Raw genomic sequence first — 22,120 nt, 5'->3', positions numbered from 1 at the left:
CTGTTCGATTGAGTTGCAGTGTGGTTTGATCGTTAAAATGACTGCCACTCTTAAATTTGTGAACAGCCCCCCATTGGTCCGGAAACAAATTTTTTCCTTGTCTTTGGTCACAGCTTCAGCCCTTTGTTCTGAATGAAGCCAAGGTGCATGCTAAGAAAGGAAGTCCTACTACTCTTGAGAAAATCCTCTATTAATGGTAATTCTGCCTGTTTTCAGAATTGTCACTTTCCTTTTTGACGCCGAATACACTTCTGCTTTTACAAAACTGTCATATTAACAACCAAACATGTCCAACAGACCCCATGCATAGTCTTGCAGTCATTATTGCCTGCAAGCAGAGGTTTTCACCTTGTAGGGACATTGGTAATGCCAGTTATTGGGAAATGTGTTGTGTGTTCTTCACTGCTTTTAAGGAGGGTATTTCTGTTTATGGCCATAAGTGGAAACTGAAAACGTTAAACTGCAAAAATGGTGGGGGTATCCTAGTATGTAATGCCGTGTACAGATGTATTGTACATAATTGTTTTTCTTGTTATATAATGTCATCCCTGTTTTGCCATCATTTTCACCGAAGTGCTCATTTTTACTGAAGAATAGGGATGGATGACAAATATCAGGTCTGGGAGGGACTGTTTACATTGGGTTTGTAACGTTCTAACGTTTGGGGGAAACTAACCATTGAAACTGATGTCAATGTTGGCCAAATTAGCGCCCACTTCCTCTTGCAGCTCCAGTGGGTGTGCCTGCACTGCAAGTGAGGCGATAATCCTGACTTTTATACCTTGTGGATTACTCCTGGAACTAACAGATAGCTTAGATGTAGAGGCAGTATTTTCCCCAATGTTTTATCAAGCTTTGACTGAACATGCACCCTAGCCAGTTTTTATTTATTTGTGTGGTTCAATTGTACCCAGTTCAAAAAACTAAATAAATGCCTGCCTTAAAAAATGCAAGTTTCTGTGACCCTGCTTTTACCTTCCTCCTCCTGAGTAAGGACACAGGTCATCGTATCTGCATGGGGAAATGTGTGTCTTCCCAGACACAAACACGTGGTTATGAACTAATCGGTCACACAGACACTTTTCCATATGAATTTTTTGCTTTTTGAGGTATCGTGAGGACATTGTCAACATCAATAATGTACCAGTTTAGAAACAGACTGTTAATCTCAATTGCAGGTTTGCTATAACATGAAGGTTTTGCAGTCATTTGTATACACAATCAAAACACAATAACGGTCCATGTATACAGAATACAAAAATAATTTTAATTCCCTTTAAAAAAACATGGTATTAATGACTGCATAGTTGGAAATTGAAAATTAAACATTTCAGCTCAGAGGGAACAGTACTCAGTAAAGTAGTGCTGTGAAAATTTTTAAATGCTTCAGCAAACTCCAGTGACTGTTCCTGTTAAAAAAAAATGTTCTATAACTTTATATTAAGTAGCATCTAAGAAAATGTACACACTCTCTGCACATGTACTAAGATGATGTGTGTAGTGTTGGTATTCTTACCACTGTCTGGCAGATTCATGCACCCGTATTCAAGCTAAACAGATTTTAACTGTATTCAACTGTCAAATGCTACAGACGGTACTGCAGAGACACAGTGCCATATGAGTTGGAGAAGCTGGCATTCTGCTATAAAAAGTAGGAACAGGAACACTGGAGTTTTAACACAGCTCTTGTGCTTACTCTCTACAACCTATGAGACTTGGCTAACCTAACAGGCACTGAGCATCTAACCAATCTAGGGTCTGCAAACATGGGGAAAAAAAACATGAATTTCAAAACTGACAAAGATCTGAACATTTTGAAGTGAACACATCAATGGGTCTTTGCTTGGACATGTCTAAACAGAAAGCTTATCCAGCTAGATTTTGGATTTTGATCCATTTTTGCCATTTGTTTTTTTCCTTGTAATATTCTGATCGATTGAATTCATGTTAAAAACAATTATGTTGTATGAAAAAATCTTGCAAGAGAATTCTCACTGAAATAGTATGCATTTTAAAGCAAAAAGGTATGATTCATCATATTCACTGACAGGTAATCATGTTTTCTAATTTTTCCTCAAACATTTTATCACTCTTGCGTCTGATTTCTTAACATAAGAACAAACTTTAAAAGATTTTTAAAGAAAATGAGGATTCATAACTGAGACTCTATTACATTCACTATGCAGTAAGATTTCATTCTAACCCATGAGTACAAGATGGAGCACAGCCGACTTCAAAGACGGCCACACCCCACATTCTACTGCTCCTAACGTTGGACAGACAAGACTGTAATGCAGTAATATTTAAGCTTAACAGCCATGCGCATAAATGTGTATCTCTGTTTCACTTCAGGCACCAAGACCTTTTTTGCAAGTTCTAGATCATCTAAACAGATTCATACTAAAAGAGACGCTAAACAAACTAGAGAAGCTATTCACTTTATAGACAATGCAAAGCAGCCTTAATAATCATCTCCAACTACCACAACTTGAGAGTCTAGAAAAAGCCCATCCAGAGCACCAGTTTGATCTGAAATCAGGGCCTGTATGCATAAAAGCTCTAAGCAGTGAAAGCAGCCGTGAGTGCAGACATCCTCTGAATAAGCAGGATCTTTTCCTTCTGGTTTGGAATCACAACAAAAAGGGATGTCGTGTAGGGACTTCGAGGCTTCCATTCAATCAAACCACAATGCAATTTTTTAACTCAGAGTAACAAATTCAACCAAATTATGTTTTTGGTTCTAACTCTAACTCTAACATTATTAGGTTGGTGGTGTGTGTCAATGGAAAAAGCAACTGAAGAATCAAAAAAGGGCACAGCAGTAATGGTAAAACTGCATGCTTAAGAGAAACAAACTACCAAAGAGGTCATAAATAGCATGAAAATGGTAACCACTACTACCTTATTGCACTGTGTAAATCACCTCTCCATACCGAATAAGACTGAAACAGATGATTTCTGTAATTCAAGGTTTATTAAATCTATTCAGTGCATTTTAATCAACAATTAAATATTTCTGTTGATGTTCAAATCACTTACCCCCCCAAAAAAGAATTTGAGATCTTCCTTGAGATCATAGGCTACTGTACAGTCACAATGAGCAAAAATTATCTTATGGTTCTCGAATTATAAGGAGCCACTGCTGGGCAAACAGCAGACTACCAACAGAAACCTGGATGGATTACATACAAGAGGAAAATGCTACTCTTCTGTGCCTAAAAGTGAAAATTATTTTAATTCACATCTGACACTAAATAGTAGCACTGTTTAACTTTTCACCATTCACCGTTTATAACCATATTTGACTGTAAATCCACAGTTATCTAAAATAGCTGTTAACACCTCTACCTCTAAGACAATCCAAAATATCACTAACAAATATGTTAACAAATGTTTCCATAAAATCAAAAGAAAATTTTGAGGAAGGACTGGATTAATTATTTGGATACGTTTTCACAACTTGAAACCTGAACCTCTGTTCCTCTTGTTTTTATTGTTCACAATATAAATTTTAACTGAGAAAAAAAATATGCAATGGAAAAAATATAATGAGCCTCATTCTGTTTTGCACATTGGAACCATTTGAAAAGCTTATTTTGAACATGGCTTTCAGCACAATAGGTTTGCCTTATTCTGGAAACGCTATCAAATATCAGGTTTCACTTGAAGAAAAGCTGCTCATAGCACCACTGTGACAGCACTCAGAACCTCAGCTTTTACCTGAGAACTCATCTCTGGCCTGTCATTCTGAAGAAGCTTCTCAGATTGTTTTATGCATACCGGCCCAGAACTATTATAGTCCATATACATTTTCTTGGATTCCAAGCAAGCCTAAGAAGGAGGAGCTAATTTTATTCTGTGCCGCTAGCTTTTAGCAGTCGCAGTCTGGCAAAACGGAGTACCTAATCCCGAAAGTAATTCAACAAAACCTGACAAAGAGTACAAAAAACAACAAAAAACAGTGTTGGAGCCATTCCCCTTACTATAAATCACTGGAATTATCTTTTTTTTTTTCTTCAAATGGCAATATCTTAATATGTACCTGCAGCTTAGAGGGACAAAGATACTGCTCAAACCATCATCACAGCTTCTCGCATGTGCTGGAAGTAAGTCGCGATAAATGCAAAAGGCAGTTAAAGCAGGAAAGAAGTGCTTTTGCTCTGTGGGTAAAAAAGGAGAGGAAGGGGAATGAGAATGTTGAGTAATGCATTACGTGATGTATGAAAGCGGAGGGAAGGCAGTGGGATGGCCGCACGTCCCGTCTCTCCCGGGGGCGAGGTGGGTGCCCTCACTTTTCAGACATGCGGACGTAGACGAGCGAGGACAGGAGCAGGAACTCTGGTGGTTTGTTCAGCAGGATGAGGTTGTCGCTGCGCAGGCCGTCATAGTGCATCCAGTACCCGTCAATCTGGAAGGCCGCTGAGTAGTGGTGCTCCTCTTTGTTGAAGAGTGTGGCGCCCTCTAGCGAGTACCTGCGGAATAGCATGCGCACAGCCTTTCAGCTGGGTTTGTGAGTTTTGCAGGTATAGTGCTACAGCTGGGTTGGCATTTTTTTGGTTGTTTTTTAGTGGGTTTTGTTTTGTGCCCAACCTGTGCTGGGAGAGGGCCAGGTGGTAGGGCACGTAGGCCAGGTCCTCCGATTTCCACAGCTGCATGTTCAGAATGACGAATGGAGGAGGCCCGTGGCAGAAGACTCTGTGGGAGAACTCTCTCAGCCCGTCACACCTGCAGCACAGACAGCAGCCAGGGAGGCTTAAACAAACACTACTGACAGACCAGCCACACCCACATTGACCCATTAAGACCGGATGCGCCGTATAAGTCGTTCTCCCTTTAAGACCGGCTGCGACATCGGAGTCTTTCTACCTTTAAAGCCGGATGCAACGTGTACGACTTTGACATATGATGTCATCGTTTTCAAGACACGTGGCCGATGAAATCTATAGTGATTCGCTGACATACGCATGGGGACTGCAAAATGCATTATGGGAAATGTTGTTTGTTTTGGTTTTTAGCGCTATTAGCTTCTGGAAAAGTTTTTGAAGTTTCGCTCAGCAAAATGGCTGATGATCTGAGCAAGGGAAGCGAGACTGAAGCTGATTACAGCATTAATTTGGATGAGTACGACAATGACACTGATGATTTAGACTCAAACGGAGTGCCTGCTGACCCACTTGACAAGGCTCAGTGGATGTTTTATGACGAGGAGGATCCTGAGGAGGAGTTTGTTGGATTCCAAGATGACTGGAAAACGGGGGACTATCTGCCACGCCGTACGAGTCAGTATCGCCGAAAGCCAGGGGTAAAGATTGACCTGCCTTACGATGCAATGGCTATGGCTGCAGACAGTGCAATGAGGCTGTACACATTGAGTGTTTTGGCAAGCATGTTCGTCGACATTTTCAGTGACATTATTATGCTGACACAAACTAACTGTGAACACTGAACAAACTGTAATGTGGTCTAGTTAAACTTATTGCACTACCACTTCATTTTTTGGAAAATATGTCTGGAAAAAAACACAATTGTTAACTTTTTCCTATTCAGTTCAATTTTTTTTTGATTATTTTTTTTTTAAATATTGGTGAACATTAGGGCAAAGGAAGCACTTGACAATGAAAGCCATAGGTCTAAGCTTTCAGATGCTTTTTATTTCATGTCTCTACCTGCTTCAGAGGCTGAGAAGATTTTAGTAAACGTTGATAATTCTGTCAATTTTTTCAGAAAACCCTCAGGTTTTAGGAGGTGGTTTTCAGAAAAGGCTTAGGTTTTAGAAAGCTTTTTTAACCCCTTAATGGGTTAAACATCCCATCAGAAAACAGGAATTGTATATTAAAAAGGACCTAATCAGATGGTCTCCCTTAAATATTACATTGTATGGTAGAATCTCTGTCATTAAAATAAACATCCTCCTGCGAGTAAATTTTCTGTTTTCTTTTTTCCCGTTTTACGGGTATGCCGCATGACGTCAGGTAAAGGGTGCACGGAAGTAGGGGTTATGGGTCACGTAACGTCAGGATCACGGGTGCACGAAGGTGTGCACCTCAGGTAATTTAAACGTCTATGGCAGCAAGCACAGTCGTCGGGGAATTTGAGTGAATACCAGCGTGGTATATTGTGCGAATTTAGTTGTTTTCTCACTTAATGTTTAAGTGCAGCTTTATGTGTAAAGTTTGTGAGACGGTGGTGCATTTTTTGTCGAGTTTATTTTCTAGTTTTGTTTTGTTGTTTTGGGTAGGACGGTGGAGCCGGTCCGACGGTCTATTGCAGACTGGACGGTCCCCACCGTTTTATTTCATTCTTTTGCGCACCGATCTCCAGACCTCCACTTTTCTTTACTCCACATTACCTTCTTCCCTCTCTCAAACCACTCTTTCTAAAACTCCCGTGCACTGCTTTCTCTCCAACTATCTTATCTCTGATCCGTATAAATACTGTTCAGCCAGTTAAAACTCGGCTGGATCAAACACGGAAGAGTGAGTAGCCGGGTTGTTGTACTTTTATGTGCGGAGTATTTATCCTGCCAACTGCCCTGTGACTGCCTGTAGTCACCTTTGGCAGGAGTCTGGCCGTAACACCCCCCACTTTTTCCCCCCCACGATTTCTTTGATGATATGGATTAGAGCCCAACCGATATAGGATATTTAAGGCCGATACCGATTTCGATATTTGAGGATTTAAAAATCCGTGCACAGAAAACAAAACCGATGATTCCTGACGTGCACTGAATTGACCGGTGTGTTTTTGGACAATTTTGTGGACAAAAGTAATTCTATCCACGTAATAGATGTCCTAAGCCAGCATTTATGCTTTCGAATGCTATATTACTGAAAGTATGATGTGCACGAAAGGGATTTAGCACGATATATTCCATGAAGGCTTGAGTGGAATCCACCATTGTTCTGTCATCAGTTTAGTTGTTTTATTTTCTTGATGTTTTAATTTTGGAAAGGAGGACTGCAAGGCTGCACAGAGCACGGTCTGCAACCTTGAACAGTTTGCCTGATGCCATTCAATTTGTCATTGATCTCATCTGTAATGTTTAGCTGTTGAATTTTATTCTCCCCCCATTTTCATTTCAGATTTTTTTTAAGTTTCTTATGGGTTTTATCCTCTCTTTTTTATTTGTGTTGTTGTATTTGTTTTTTTGTTACAAACAGAAAACACTCCAATAAAAAAGCTGTTCACAAAAAAAGGAAACATGCCTGCAGTCATCCACTCACCAAGGATGCTACAACTACAACAATGTCGCCACCTACTGTAAGAATATGAAAATGCATGCAGTAAATGATCATTTCAAAGGTTACTATAGAGTACCAAGTTTTACAAAAGCATATTTTTGGTTTCAAGCATCAACAAATTAACAATAGGCACACTGCTGACACAGAGGAACAGCAAGATAACAGGACCAGCAGCTGTCGCCTTACCCCATTTCTTTGCAAAGGAGGATCTTGGGACAAAAGAACTCATCCACAGCTGACTGAATAAGGTCTCTGTGAGGCAGTTCGTGAGGTGGACTGTAACCAGAACCAACAAAAAAGGCAGGACATTATTTACCACCAACTTCAGACAATACTTAAGGGCTTATACTGATGTACAGTGGCAAGGGCCATGACAGATGTGTCTGACAATGTACAATAGTTGCATTACTGTACCACTTATGCTTTTATTGATTATTGCCCAGTGTCCAGTTACTGCCTGGTCTCTAAGCTTCGTTGTCATGAGTTCAACTATGCTGAATATCAATCCTGCTGTTATAGCTGCATTTGAAAAGCTTGAATGAATTGTTACTAATGTTCTGAATGAGGTAAACTGATAAGTACATATTTCCTAGATGAGTATAAATTTCTACCGCAACCACATGGAGTATCACTTTGAAAAGGAGTTATGTAACACCATAGACTTCTATGCCCATGACAGGGCGGATTACAGGGACCAGTAAATACCTGATTGCAGGGTCTGAACTTAACACCCGCCACCCTGCAAATGTGGGTAAATTTCCTCTTTGGCAGGTTAAAGTTGCAGGGTCACTAGCTACCCTAGTGGGTGTTTTTTGCATAAAACAAAAAACAAATTAAAATGATCATGACATTCTATATTAGTCAAATAACCCCTGTAAAGGCAGGATGCCCAGATATATGCCCCTTTCAGTCCAGCTCCTTTTTTTTTTTTACCATAAATCAATGACAGGATGCCTCTGTCATTTTCCAGTTGCAAACTCTCATGTTGGACTCTCATGTTGTAAAATCTACAGTTGGCCAATGACAAGCTACATACAAAAGGGCAATGTAAACTGGTCTGCTACAGGAGGATTCAGCTTGATCCAACAGCTAGCTAGCTAATGCTGGTCTGAATTACCCTTTACCATGTCTATCATTACATCATGGATTTTGATAGCTTGCTCTACTATTGATTTAAAAATGTGGAGTAGGGCTACCCTCTAATAGTCGACCAAACGTTAGTCGATGAGAAGAGACGACCAAGTTTTCATTGTTCGGTTAGTCGCAGACAAAAAACCCTCAAACTGCATTCGAGAGCTGCGCCTGTCGTTAAAAAAGTTATTAGTCTATGTCGGGCAGGAAATCATCCAAAGTTTGGGATCATTTCAAGTGTGTAAAGGACAACCCCAAGAAGGTGACATGCAAACTCTGCATGCAAAGATTCGCCTATCATTTGTCGACCTCAAACACGACTCAAACAGCCGGGACGAAAGTAACACAGCGATTTTCTCCGAGCCCATACAAGTCTGAGATGCCTGACTATGTCAGCATGTAGAGCATACAACACTTATCAGAACACAGAAAAATCGCATGGATACATCATACTTTCGGAGAGTTATACCCGAGAAGCTGTTTTCGATCACAGAAAGTAAATTCACTCAAGCGGTAATTTTTTTTCAATGTTGTGTCTATTGTCTCATGTGTCATAGTCATGATCATTTGACAGAATAATTAGTAGTACTACCTACTTTAACACATCCTGAAGTTTGCCATGTCTGAGTTTATCTCAGTTTAGAAGCAAGTCAGGTTTAAGTGTCAGGAGTCAGGACGATTGTAACAGTTGTTTCTTTCGTTCCGCTACAATAACAACTATACTTATTATATTATTATACTAAGGTCGTTCCACATTTTTACAAAATAACACCTGGTATTGATAGAACACACACGTGAGTTGGTGACCACAAGGAAAATTAGTTTATGTCTGTAACGTTATCTTTTAAAATGACGTTTATCTGAAAAGTGTTACTTTCGCCACGGCTCTCCACTAAGTAGCCTAACGTTATTATCCCTTTCGCACGTAACTCATTTTTATGCAATGTAGCGCACTGTTACGTTACATGGTTCATGTTTTCATTAGCATTATTAAGCTTCTCATAGTTTTCAGTTAGCATTTGCTATATTTTTTAATGTTAAATCACTGTTTCCTCCAAGCTAAAATTAGCCGCAATTTTTAGTTAGTTCTAGTCACACCGGTGTGACCGTACGCGCGGAAGGGTTATTCCATTATGCTAAATAATTAATGCCCTAATTAACATTAACAAATTGCAAAGTTAAGGCTATAAAGATATATTTAAATAATATAAATAAATATATTGTCATATGCCCTGTTAGCCTTATCCAAGTGTTCGAGGGGACTTGGGAAGCTAAATTACCTCGATTACTGCATGTTTAACTTCATGTTCTGTTTTTTTATTTATCATTTGTTTTATAAGTTATTGTGTTGGCGTTACAAGTTCATAAGTTGTATTTATGTTATACTGTGTTGAAATAAATTAACAAAATGTTCAGTCTCCTTGCTGGTTGTTCTGACACATTCAGAATCATTACCGCTTTTTCCGTTAGCATTGTCATTAACAGGCGGCTCGCTTCGTGCGTGCGCTTGTAAAATTTATATTTTAAAGACCCATTATTACGGTTTTGTATTTCTCTGTAACGTAGCACAGTGTTAACAATGTTACTTATGACATTCTTCCTCTGCCCTGGAACTCAAACTTTTTTTCTGATGCCCCAAAATATATATATTTAAATAATTAAATTAATGTCATAAACGTGCGACGACTAGTCGACTAATGGCTTCAACTAACGACTACTCGTCGACTGGGAAAATCTTTGGTTGGGGGCAGCCCTAATGTGGAGACACTAACTACATTGACTGAATAAATTGCAGATGAGGACCAAATGATACATGCCATCAGAAAAAGGGGAGACCCCCCTCGCGTGCTGGTGCCAGTAAGTTTGATTACTCATTCACTGACTCTTTATGTAGACTACTTAGACAATACCTGGCTAGCAAACTAGCTAGCCTGTACAAACAGTACTGTGGTTTAACTGTCAGCTTGAATTGTAACGTTATCTTGCTGGCAAGCTGGTTTTGCAAATAATACCCAATGTTGCTACCATACAGATATGTGCCTCATGGCGTCCAGTTAAAATATAGCTTGATTTGCAATAAATTATTTCAGCTAATGAAAAAAACTGACTGGTTGGTGAATCATCTACAAAAACACCCTTGTGGGTGGATCAAAAAATTGATTTTGGACCCTGTGATTTGCACTTGCAGGGAAATTGACATCAAATCTTGTGAGTAAAATTAATGAAACCAAATTTCCACAGCTGTAGTAGCTAGCTACATTTAAGGAGCATCAATACTGCTGCTTATATGTCTACTTCGAAACTGCATGTTTCACTTATTTTTCACAAATGACTACAACCACTTTCTAACTCAGACAACAATCAAACCCTTCCCATCTCATCTGAGCAACAGTCAAATTATGAAATACAAACTGCATTTTATTAAATACCTCTATTCAAATAACTATTTATCGTCTGCTTATTGCTTCAATGTATTGTGTGGTCCAATATAATGCAAGTTAGACCATTACTTTGACAGAACTTTGACTGTTTTCATATCTGACTGCTCACAATGGTGGAAAGCAATCAAGAGAAAATGAAAATGTTTCCTATAGAGAGCAAGGTCTTTTGATTGGTTAAAACTCAGGGATTGACAGCACAAGGTAGCATGCACCTTTATGGAGTCTGAGAGGCCACAGTCTGAGCCTTCAAATGATCCTACCTATCTAAATCATCTTGGAGAAGAAAAGAAAGGACGGAGATACCCCAACATACTTCATAATGGCAGCTCTGCTTAAGAATTTTGTACAGCAAAGGCCAGCCTTTGAAAAATGCTTTTGCTTGTACAGAGGCCTGATACAGAGGTTGGAGAAAACAGGTGACGCATGCAGGAGTGCTGTGGCATGGCTGATTAATGGATAAAACTCAGCCCTCCTCTGACTGACTGATTGGCCTTATAAGGGGCTGGTGCAGCAGCAATGAGCTGAGGAGGGCCATGGCTGCTCCAACTCCCCTGCTGTCTTCCCAGCCTCAACACAGGACAGCTGGGCTTTATTTTAGCATAATGGGGAGCCACGGGGAGAAACTGAAGCCTCACAAAGACAGAGGCCCAGGGCAGCAGGCCAGCACAAAAACACCAGCACATTAAAAGCATTCGCCCTCTCTACTCTAGGAGGATGTGGTGTCTGGATATCTCTATCCCTGTTCTGAGATCTGTAGTGTAAGCTCTTCCTCATAGTGTGTATTGTTCAAGTTGGTGGTCACGGTGGCAAAGAAAGAAGGATATCTAACAGCTAAAATATTCACATGTCTAATTAAAAATGGTCTGAGTCAATGGCGTATTGACTGTAATAACAACAAATGAATGACAAACTGGACTGAGGGCTTCGTCACATATTTTTCTAGCCTCAAAGGGCAAACATAATCTAATGTGACAGCTCTACAGAAAAGCATAAAAGCCCTTCCACCAGCATTGTGTATCAAAACCATTCTACTGTCTTGATCATACAGATTCTGCACTTGGTTGTCAACTCTCCCTTTTCTGACACAGAGAACCTACTTCCCTGCCTTTCTACTAATATTTCCATATAATTGCTTTCCCCCCCAACACCCTTTGGCAGCCAGGATCTGATATTAGCAGCTCTGCAAGCTGTATGTGATGTCACACATGAACTGCTCATTTCCTGAGCACTGATCTGAAATCAGTGTTGCTGAGGAGAGCAAGTGGGCATCGCTCACTTGATGTTGATGGTCCTCTGGAGGAGCTCCTGGAAGCGGGCAGGGCAGCTCCAGTTGGTGCACAGGCTCTCCTGCACGGTGGACATGAGGTTCTCCAGGTTCTTGGTGAAGTTCTCGTGCTCGTTGCCAAAAAGGTCAATCTCCAGCGCCGCCCGGTGGATCTCGGACCGGTACTGCTGCTTGGACATCCGGTCCCAGATCCACAGCAGCTTGACAGTGGTGTAATCGTAGGAGTCCATGAGGTGCAGAAAGTGCTCCACAAACTCCTTGCCCAAGAAGAGGCCCACCTCGCGGGGGAAGGCCTGATTCTCCCGCAGGATGACATAGAGGAGCATGAGGAAGCCATCGATGGTGCACGTGTTTTTCAAGCTGATCTTCACATACAGTGGGGTGCACGCAATGGCCTTGCGCCCGGCCCTGATGGTGTAAACCCCGCCCCATGGAAGCACCGGCCTCCAGAAGGAGCGGTCCTGGTCATCGTTGTTATTGACAGAGGCACGGATCTCCTCAAACAATGTTTTCGTCCTGTGTGGGAACAGAGATGAGGCAAACCAAGGGGGGTATTAGGGCTGTGGGATCAAAAGTCAATCCTCGTGCTGCCACTTACCTAACCAGTGAAAAAAAATCTTACATGATAAATGCACCACAGGTCAAATGCAAACATATCAACTACTTCTTGGGTAGCAACATCTACGAAGCAAGTACGTAAACCGGAAGCATTTTGTTTATACAGCAACTAAATGTACGTCAGTGCTAGCTACAAGAAAAACCAAGAGCATTAGTGGATACACACAATGTGTCAAAAGTGGGTAAGAGCAGCACGATGGTATAACACAGACCTTCATTTGAAGAGCCAGCCAGCGAGTGCCATTTGATTGCGAAATGCTAGGTTGGACATGCGTCTCGACAAAACACTCTGTTCAAGTCTTCGCCCATCATCTTAGCGTTGGCTACAGCTAAGGTTGAGTGGGTGTTCACGGACTTTCAGTGCAGCACAGTGCGTGCCAAGGTCCTTTATTTCATCTTGAAATCATTCCCGACCCACTGTACGTTGCAGAGTTGGCAATAATCTGTTTATTTATGCGGCTGAATACTATCTGAATAATGTCAGACTCCTCACTAGTTAAGCTAGTAGGCAAGCTAATGTTGTTATCGTACGTCTATCTCACCATAACAAATATCTGTTGCGGCGATTTGCAAGTAGGGGTAGAGGTAGCTAGTTCAACAAGTTTAATCAGAAACCAACGTGACTCAACGATGCATTTACAAAGGGAATGTTCGTAACATGCAAATAATTAAGACATTAAGTTGCCATTATTGTTTTAGGTTACCACGATGCCAGACAGCAACTTAGCTAGCAGGCTATAGCTAGCTACTCACAGCAACAGTCTTTTCAAACAAAATGACTTCATCGTCTTTCTTTATGTCATTACAGCTGTAAAAACATTCCTTCGGCACAATTTAAACAGCAATACAGCCAACCCATGAAATCTTTGTTAACAGCAATACTCACTGCGTTATATAAAGAATGCACAGAACATTTTTTTTGCACAGAAGTACAAACTGTAAGCCGACAGGACTAGTTCTGTTCACGCCATAACAAATTTCATCATGTCTGACGCAGAGTAGCAAACGAAGTCAACTTGCGCGATAAACAGCACAACAGGTATTGCAATAGCGCAACAAAAATAGCTTACTGTAGTTGCGTCGTTACCTTTCAATTTGCACCCCTTCTTCATTGCTCGAAAAGAGGTTTTTCAGGTCATCTGTACATTTTAACGAGCAGTAGAATTTACTCTCCATCTTCTTCTGGATTTCTTCATGTCTTCAGTCCGGCCCTTCGCCAATGTGTACTCTCTAAACTCGTACCTTCCTATTCCGAAAAATATCCGATCGGTGTTTCGGCACGTCTACAGCAACGTCTGTTTGTCGAAATTGGCCACAACCCACGCAAACGTGATGAGACGTTCTGTGTCTGGCCGCACGCTGCACGTGCGTCACGTATACCGTACGAAGGCGGAGCGAGAACAAACGCCGAATTATTGCTATCGCGGCATGTAAATGTAGGTTGATCAGTACACTATCAGCGTTATACCAAAAGAGTGAGTGTCAAGATCTCTGCAGAATTCTAGAATGGACCAGAACTTTGTAGATTTTGCGCTGCTGCGCTCCTTACTTCGCTCCTTACTTCCCAGATCATTGGAGCGGCTGTGTTCACTACTAGTATGAATGGCAATTGTGAAACTTTCGGTTCACTAATTTAGGATTAAAATTTACAATATTAAATGCAATAGGTCCGCCATGTTTGACTGTATTTTTACGGGTGGACCAGCCGTGGACCATCAGGGTGTTGTTACATAGGAACGTGACGGTGACCGATATAGTTATGTCAAAACAAATAATGTACGATAAAAACTGCAATAGTTGAGCAATCACGTGATGTCAGCTGTAACATTTACTGCTGTACAGCTATAAATTTACTCTTGACAGTCATCGTTTTTCACAAAGCAAAATTTGCCGAATAATCCATGACATAGCTACATGAACTATGTGGGAAAGTCATACCTTTTCTTTTAAATAAGCAAGTCTAGGACAAACCTAAGATGTTACTCTGTCTAGACACCCTAAAGTTTGCCTACAAGATAGTATGTTGTTTGGTATCGTTGGTATAGTTTATATCAGGCATGGCCGGGTGTTGGAGGAAAGTTGGGACAACTTCTCATTGATAAAAGACTAAATCATGTGATTGTTAATAAATTATGTTGTACGGGATATTGTTTGAATACTTTAGTCCCCATTAATGTCAATGTACTGTGCACAACAGTAGATGTATAGACGTATCGAAAAAATCTGATGCAACACATTTACTGCATTTGAAACTGACAGAGTGATGTAACCATTAGCCTACAATGTTGCAGTTCACGGTCGTATCTTCTTTGGTACGCATGCAATTTCCTTTCTGTCATGAAACAGTTTGTAATAGTCTCCACGGTCATCGACATGCAATATAAGAAGTAGAACTCAAACGCAAGTCGTGAAATGAAATAAACCTGACTTGGATTATCGCGTTAAGTGGGGACGACTTGACACAATTATAACTCTCTATTAATATTAACTTCACCCCCCCCCCCCCCCCCCATTATTATATCTATTCTGTTATACATCAGCATTCATGTTCTGATATTCTTGCCTTACATTTGTGCTTATTAATATATTCACATTACAATGATTTAACACAACGATTGAGAAACGCTGAAATTCAGTTTACAGTACATTTTACAGTTCATTTTAAAGAAAGGCGGAGTGTATCCCATTGAGCATCTTTACACACGCTCAGGCTGAGAACCATCTCATTTGATTGGCCCTCGCTGTGATGTCAACAATACACGGCATGGAGGGCAACTCTGAGAAATATGCTACGAGCTAGGGGTTGTGATGCTTTCCTCCTATATCTTTCCATTATTACTGGTTATTTATTGAAATACATCACGTTAAGAACTTACCCAATGTACGACAGTTGCAGAATACACACCTGCAACTTTTACTTTCCAGGTTCACTGAACACCACATCACTTTTCATAACAAAATTTCTAAAAATAAAGTATTTAAAAAGACATTTAAAAAAATCATACAAGACACATTTAAATACATGGGTAAGTTTAAAAGAGCAGGACACTGAATGAAAGCTCAGTTTATGAAACTTTAATGAACTTCCCACTGCTAGTGTCTTTAATGGAGGTGCTTGTCACCTGAGCTCTGGCTTAAATATTTAATGGCCAAAGTTGTGCCATCGTCCCTTTCTTTTGCACCAGCAACAGGTAGCCCACATCTACAGTCCTGTGCATCCTCTTTAGAGTTTCAAAGTGTTTTACAAAAGATATGTGCCCCTTGCAAGGTCTAGTTATTCGTGAGAGCTGAGAAGGGTGGACTTTGCTTTTTAGGTATGAGCACCTCTTGACTCACACCAATCAGACTCATTCCCCTATACACGTACAGCCATGAGAAAATCCAGAGTGGTAAATATCAGCAGATCACATGTTGTATCAGCATCCACATGCTGGAGAATTAGATTACCTGACCGGTTATCAATGAAAAGGCCATCTCTTGACACTGCTCCCCTTTTCACTTCAGATTTGTATTTGAATTTTAGGATTGGGTGAAGCTGAAGAAAGAACACGTGATTACCAGGTTCACCCATGAGCTCTATTGTACTTTTCAAATGAGCCTGCTATTAGCCACATTCAGCAAACGTGATGGGTAAATCTGGTAGACTCATTGATTGTCGCTTTCATTTTGAGGTCTTCATTTGTCCGGTTGTATCTCCCTTTACTTATTTTTGTAGGTTTTTCCTCTCAGTATTTGTTTTTCGTCACTTTTACTTAGATTCTTTTTTCTACCATCCACGGGGCATAATTAGTACTTTGAAATACTTTCAAAAACAGTAAAATCTGGATGATGGACCGCAATTTTAGACTTATTTAAAAGCTATGTTTTCCAGGTGATTAATCACATGCTGGTTCAGTTGGTATTATTAATTGTTCATTACACATTACAGTTTTTCCATCAATTCCTCAGAAGAAGTACAGACTAATAATGCTGAAACTAGCTACCATGAAGAATGGCCTGTACAGATACCGAACCCAAAACCATGAAGGCCGAAACGCCTGGAGCTGGAGTACAGATACTGCCTGAGGGTGATTCAACAGCAGCAAAGGCAGTATCGCAGGGCAATGAGGAGACTGAGCATGACCCCCAGTTCCTCATCTCTTTATTGTTTTCTACAAGTTTTTCTCAAGTCTATCCAATCAGGGTGTGAAGGAATGGAGGTTACCGAGACCCAGCATGTAAGATCAGCAGTCAGGACCAAAAGAGAACAGCATGGTCTCTGCTCCCTGAAGCAAAGTCCAAGTGGGGACATTGGACAGGCTGCTGACACCACCACTGCAAAGATATGGAAGTGGGGTGCTGGCAAGGCCACCTGGACAACACTGTCATTTGCAGACATCAGACACAGAGTAATGATCCAGACACAGGAGTCCTTTAGGAAATGACAGCAGCTGTTGTTGTCTCCATCAAGGCAACTGCCAACTGAATAACCTGAAGGGTGGAGCTTACTGGGGCCAGCAAGACCCCTACAGCCTCCACGTCACAAGTCCTGAAAGCAGCAAGTTGCATCCTCTTCATGTGGATGCACACAGAGAAACAAACAGTGCTTATAAGGATCTGTTTAGCTGCCTTGTGAAGAGAAGGAGACTCTTGCAAGAAATGCCCCCAGAATCACTAGGATAAAAAAACATTTGGATACTGAACTGTATGCATTTTCTGTATGTGCCACAAGGGGTCCTACTTCACAAAGAATCAGTCTGAATTTATATTTAAACTGTTCAATGAAATAATGGAAACGCACATTTGAGTCACAAAATGTAACATATTGAAATAATTAATATTAACATAAATATGAGTTACTGACGTATATGTAAATGAACAGGATCAATTTCAAACCACATCTTATTCTGTAGCGGTGTACCCCTGTTTTCATCCGTGGTTACCAATGAGAAGCAGCAGCCGTATGTCCAAAGGAAGTTTTTGCTTGAGCATACATTAGCTAAGGCGATCATCACGGATGGTCACGCGGTCTGGGACAATCATATACTGCAGTCCATATTTATTTTGTAAACAACTTATTCGACTAGCCTATAAGACACATGATGCCCATGTCTTCACATAGTAAATACGCATATGTTTAGACTAATGCACTTCCGTTAATACAATACATGCTGCTGTTTTCTTTTTAAGTAAACAAATCTGTTCATAAGTCATTTCCTGCACATATTATTACTGCGATAATTTGTATCACCCGCTATAGCCAACTCTCTGTCGCCGTGTACCCTGCCTCTTTGACATTACAGACGTGGATGTTGCCTACAGGATGGCGAAACCAGTCAGCTTAAGTTAACCATTTGGACAGCCTTCAACTTTCATGTTATGTTTCCTATATCAAACTGCACCACGATATTACCTTGCCACTTCTGAAGTGTAATTGTCACTTAACAATGAAACTGTTTTTTTTAACGCGTCCCTGCAATCATTTCCCCGCGTTGTTTTCATTTATGCATACTTCTGCGCAGCACTTGTTATGCACATTAACTATTTTTACTCCGGGACGTAAATATAGTGAGGGGGCGGGGTCACACACACATTCGAGGGAAAACGTGTCCTCAGAGAGGTCGAGCGCCCTATCAATTTTCTACGCAGCTCAGAGTATGCGGCATTATTTGAAATCCTACACAGCGCCCACTAAGGCGGCGTCGACGTCATAACGAACCACCTATTCATGGACGATGACGCTTCGTTGAACACCGACGGTGTATGCTGTCGTCAACCTCAGTTTGCCAGTTCTCATTGCATTTTACTATTTGGGATATTTATAAATACATCTACATCGTTCTTTACAGCCAGAAGTAGATCCACTCATAAACTACAAAATGTACCTTCTCTTTCCACCATTTTGGTTTCGGTTTATGTATAATTAATGACAGAATAAGTGAGGGAGCCGAAATGGCGTCCGTTTCCTAACCTCCTGAGCTTAGTGCACTATCAGCCACTGTGCGCATGCCAACTGGCTGCGCAGAAAAAAATAGTAGTGACTATCAGGCGATCGAGAGGAAGTGGCGGGGGATCTAGGTCCGCACCTTTTCCGGTAGCAAGGAGCCGCTGCAACTCAGCGACTGAAAAAAAGAGGCGAGAGCGGTGTGAATATATCGGGGGGAACGGGGGGCAATCACAGTAGCAGGTAAAATAATACTCTGTATGAAAAGAGGCAGTACGAAACCAAAAGCGAGAGATGCCAGCGGTTGAAGTGATTGCAATTATGCGCAGTTATGCTGAGATGTGGAAGCACTCAAAGTTGTGCGCTTTCTGACACCGCTCCCTTTTCTGAACCGCTCTTGTGTTACAGGGAGAAGAGAAGAGGCTCTCGGATGAATCGATGACCTTTGGAATTACGGAGACTCGAGGGGTTCCGTCTCCGGTGAAAGTGAATGTGACTCGGAGCCAGGCTGTGCCCGAGGAGCCGCTGAAAATCGCGCCCGGCATTTGCGGATCGGAGCAAGGACGGCGAGGAGACCCCGGGACAGACACGCTAGGAGGAAGTCTGAAAGTACCGCAGGCTTTTGAAAGGGCCTAATCGGAATCCCCGCAGTTTTCAGCCACGGCACTTTTTCTTGGACGTTACCAAGTCCAGTCAAACCACAGCAAGGGATCTTTTAGGGCCTGGACCAGGCAATTTACAAATCGTTAAGGACTACTGTTGAAACAAAACGAAGGAATTCATGTGGACGCGGGGGCTTCGGTTTGAAATCATTTAAGCTAACGAGTTAGCTACCTTGCTAACGTTACCTACCTTCCACACCCTCCCCTTTCTACACGATTCCAGCAACTGGATTCATTTGCACGTTAAACTCCAAAATTGCAAGTCGTATTCATATGAATTCCAATTCAAAGTAAACTGTATACGAAACGGTATTTTGTCATTCTTACAACTTTTACATGATTCTTCGCCACATTTTTAAAAACCCGACACGATACTATAAGTCAAAGTTAGTGTTGTTGGTAGCTTAACCTTTTTGATTGCAAATAGCTCGCAACATTTTATCAGTGGACAATTGCAGTGGACGAAGCACATGGCTTAGCGTTCACCTCCAGTGACAGCTGTCTGGTTTCATTTATTTGATTAATTGGTTGTTGTCTTCAGCCTGCACTTTCTATTGAAAAAGCTGGCAGATTGAACATTCAGCATTCGGTGTTTGGAGGCACATTAAGGGAAATAAAAACAAGTAATAACCTAATTTCTCAAAGGACGTGGATATTTATGCACCATCTACAAAATGGGGAAAATGCTATCAAAAATCTTTGGCAACAAGGAGATGAGAATATTGATGCTTGGACTTGATGCCGCCGGTAAGACCACCATCCTTTACAAACTGAAACTGGGACAGTCTGTCACCACTATACCCACCGTTGGTTTCAACGTGGAGACTGTCACCTACAAAAACGTGAAATTCAACGTGTGGGACGTCGGGGGCCAGGATAAGATACGGCCCCTATGGCGGCACTACTACACGGGGACCCAGGGGTTAATCTTCGTGGTGGATTGTGCGGATAGAGATCGGATAGACGAGGCGAGGCAGGAGCTGCACCGCATCATTAATGACCGGGAGATGAGGGACGCCATCATCTTGATTTTTGCCAATAAGCAAGACCTGCCTGATGCCATGAAGCCGCACGAGATCCAGGAGAAACTGGGACTGACCCGCATCAGAGATAGGAATTGGTATGTGCAGCCCTCCTGCGCGACCACAGGTGACGGACTATACGAGGGCCTGACTTGGCTGACTTCAAATTACAAATCTTAATGATCGATTGACTGGTTAGAACAAGCATATAAATACATACAGAGGCAATTAACGAATAACTTGGCTTCTCATACGAATATATAATAAAGAGAAGTTTGATTACATTTCCCTTTCTTTTGACTATTATGATGACCCCTATAACTAATCATTTTTCTTTGAACAGACTGAATTGTTTGGCTGTCTTTTTTAGTTTGCTTTTGCTCTGTAGTACGCCTGTGTCACATTCTTAGTAATTATCCTGACTTGGAGATATATTCGATAAACAACCTTTAAAAAGTAACTTCAGAGATTACCTTGGATGCTATTCTTCTTTGTTTAATTTCTGTTGGTGGAGCGGGGGTTTTCAGATAATGCTTTATGCTCATTTATTCTCACTGCTGAAACATGCTTTATGTAGATTGCCTTCTATATTCATGCGTTATATGATACACCAACCTGAAGTTTCATATTACCGAAGTTTTAGTTTTATTTCTCAGGGGTCGGGGTGGGGGGTGGTTAGGAGATGATAAGATGTATCTACATTTCCTTAAAGTTTTTTTCTTTCTCTGGAAAATTGAAGGCCAAGATCTTTTCAGCCAAGCTTGTTTGAAGAGCCACTGTGCATTGAAAAAGTTTGAATATAGATATGTCAAGGTTGCAATGTATTATTGTAGATACTGTACTAAGTACCAATGTACTACAAGAAATACTCAGCAGCAGTACTGTAGCTTTATTCATTACTTCCAGCCATTTTAACATGGAATAATGTTTCAGTGGACCCCCGATGACACAGATTGACTTATTTTGTAATTTTTCGAAGACATCATTTCAGGGAGAGTTGACTAGCACTCATGTAATTCATGTGGACAGTTTTGATTACATATCTAGGAAAGCCCAAACTTTATCCGCTGAAGTGTAGTGTAATTTGTGAACAGAGGGGGCACAATGTTGTAGCAAGAGCTCAGAAACCTGGGGTCTCATTGGAGTTTGCGTTCAGTGGCATCTGTTCTAAAAGGACTTGTTTCACCGACCGTGTTTTCCCCATGTGTCCTGTCCCCAACACACTTTCATTCTTCACATTGCTCGTACAGATGTGAGTTTTCATACTTCTGAAAACCAGGCCTGGTTCACATTGACTGGGTCAGATAAACCCCCCTTTGTAATTAAATTATAAATCAATGTTTTTGTTTTATTTTTATTCTATTTTGCGATGCTGATTTGAAGAAATAAAAACATGTACAGAACAATAATGTACTTGTAACAAAACTTATTAAACTAGCCATTTTAAGTGGTTTCTTTCTTGTTTTGAACAAACAACAGCATAGACTTGTTTTAATGTGGGATATTGATTAAATTAACACCTATTTCATACGTGGGGAAAATGATGCCGCACAAACCCAGCTATGGCAAGCAGCTTAGGTTGGAAGTTTCCACTGTATGGTTTTGTAATTAAGAGTCACAGGACAAGATGGAAAACAACTTTTTGAATTGGACTGAACGTGGCGATTTCATTCGAGGAGAAATTTCTAAAACGGTCTTTCCACCAGTTTTAAACTTTTAAGGCACTTTATTTGTAAGTCAGTCATTGTGTTACAAGGTCAAGGAAAAGACCCAAGACACATCAATCTTACAGAGAGT

General features: G+C 41.0%; 2 protein-coding genes across 2 annotated transcripts; one reads left to right on the top strand and one right to left on the bottom strand.

The window, feature by feature from the left end:
* Window positions 1-1,305: 1,305 nt before the first annotated feature.
* Window positions 1,306-14,007, bottom strand: c12h14orf28 (chromosome 12 C14orf28 homolog). Its single transcript, XM_036543105.1, has 5 exons — window positions 13,804-14,007; window positions 12,090-12,614; window positions 7,428-7,517; window positions 4,591-4,725; window positions 1,306-4,472 (listed from the first exon to the last, which is right to left on the bottom strand). The coding sequence occupies exons 1-5, from the start codon at window positions 13,890-13,892 to the stop codon at window positions 4,289-4,291; spliced, it is 1,023 nt and encodes a 340-aa protein (XP_036398998.1). The 5' UTR covers window positions 13,893-14,007; the 3' UTR covers window positions 1,306-4,288.
* A 4,583-nt stretch (window positions 14,008-18,590) lies between these two features.
* On the top strand, window positions 18,591-21,757 carry arf6b (ADP-ribosylation factor 6b). Its single transcript, XM_036542200.1, has 2 exons — window positions 18,591-18,882; window positions 19,048-21,757. Exon 2 carries the CDS (start codon window positions 19,976-19,978, stop codon window positions 20,501-20,503), a length of 528 nt encoding a protein of 175 aa, XP_036398093.1. The 5' UTR covers window positions 18,591-18,882; window positions 19,048-19,975; the 3' UTR covers window positions 20,504-21,757.
* Window positions 21,758-22,120: the final 363 nt, after the last annotated feature.

This window comes from Megalops cyprinoides, chromosome 12 (genome assembly GCF_013368585.1).
Source record: "Megalops cyprinoides isolate fMegCyp1 chromosome 12, fMegCyp1.pri, whole genome shotgun sequence".
In the NCBI taxonomy this organism is placed as follows: domain Eukaryota; kingdom Metazoa; phylum Chordata; class Actinopteri; order Elopiformes; family Megalopidae; genus Megalops; species Megalops cyprinoides.
This window is presented reverse-complemented; position numbering and strand designations above follow the sequence as displayed.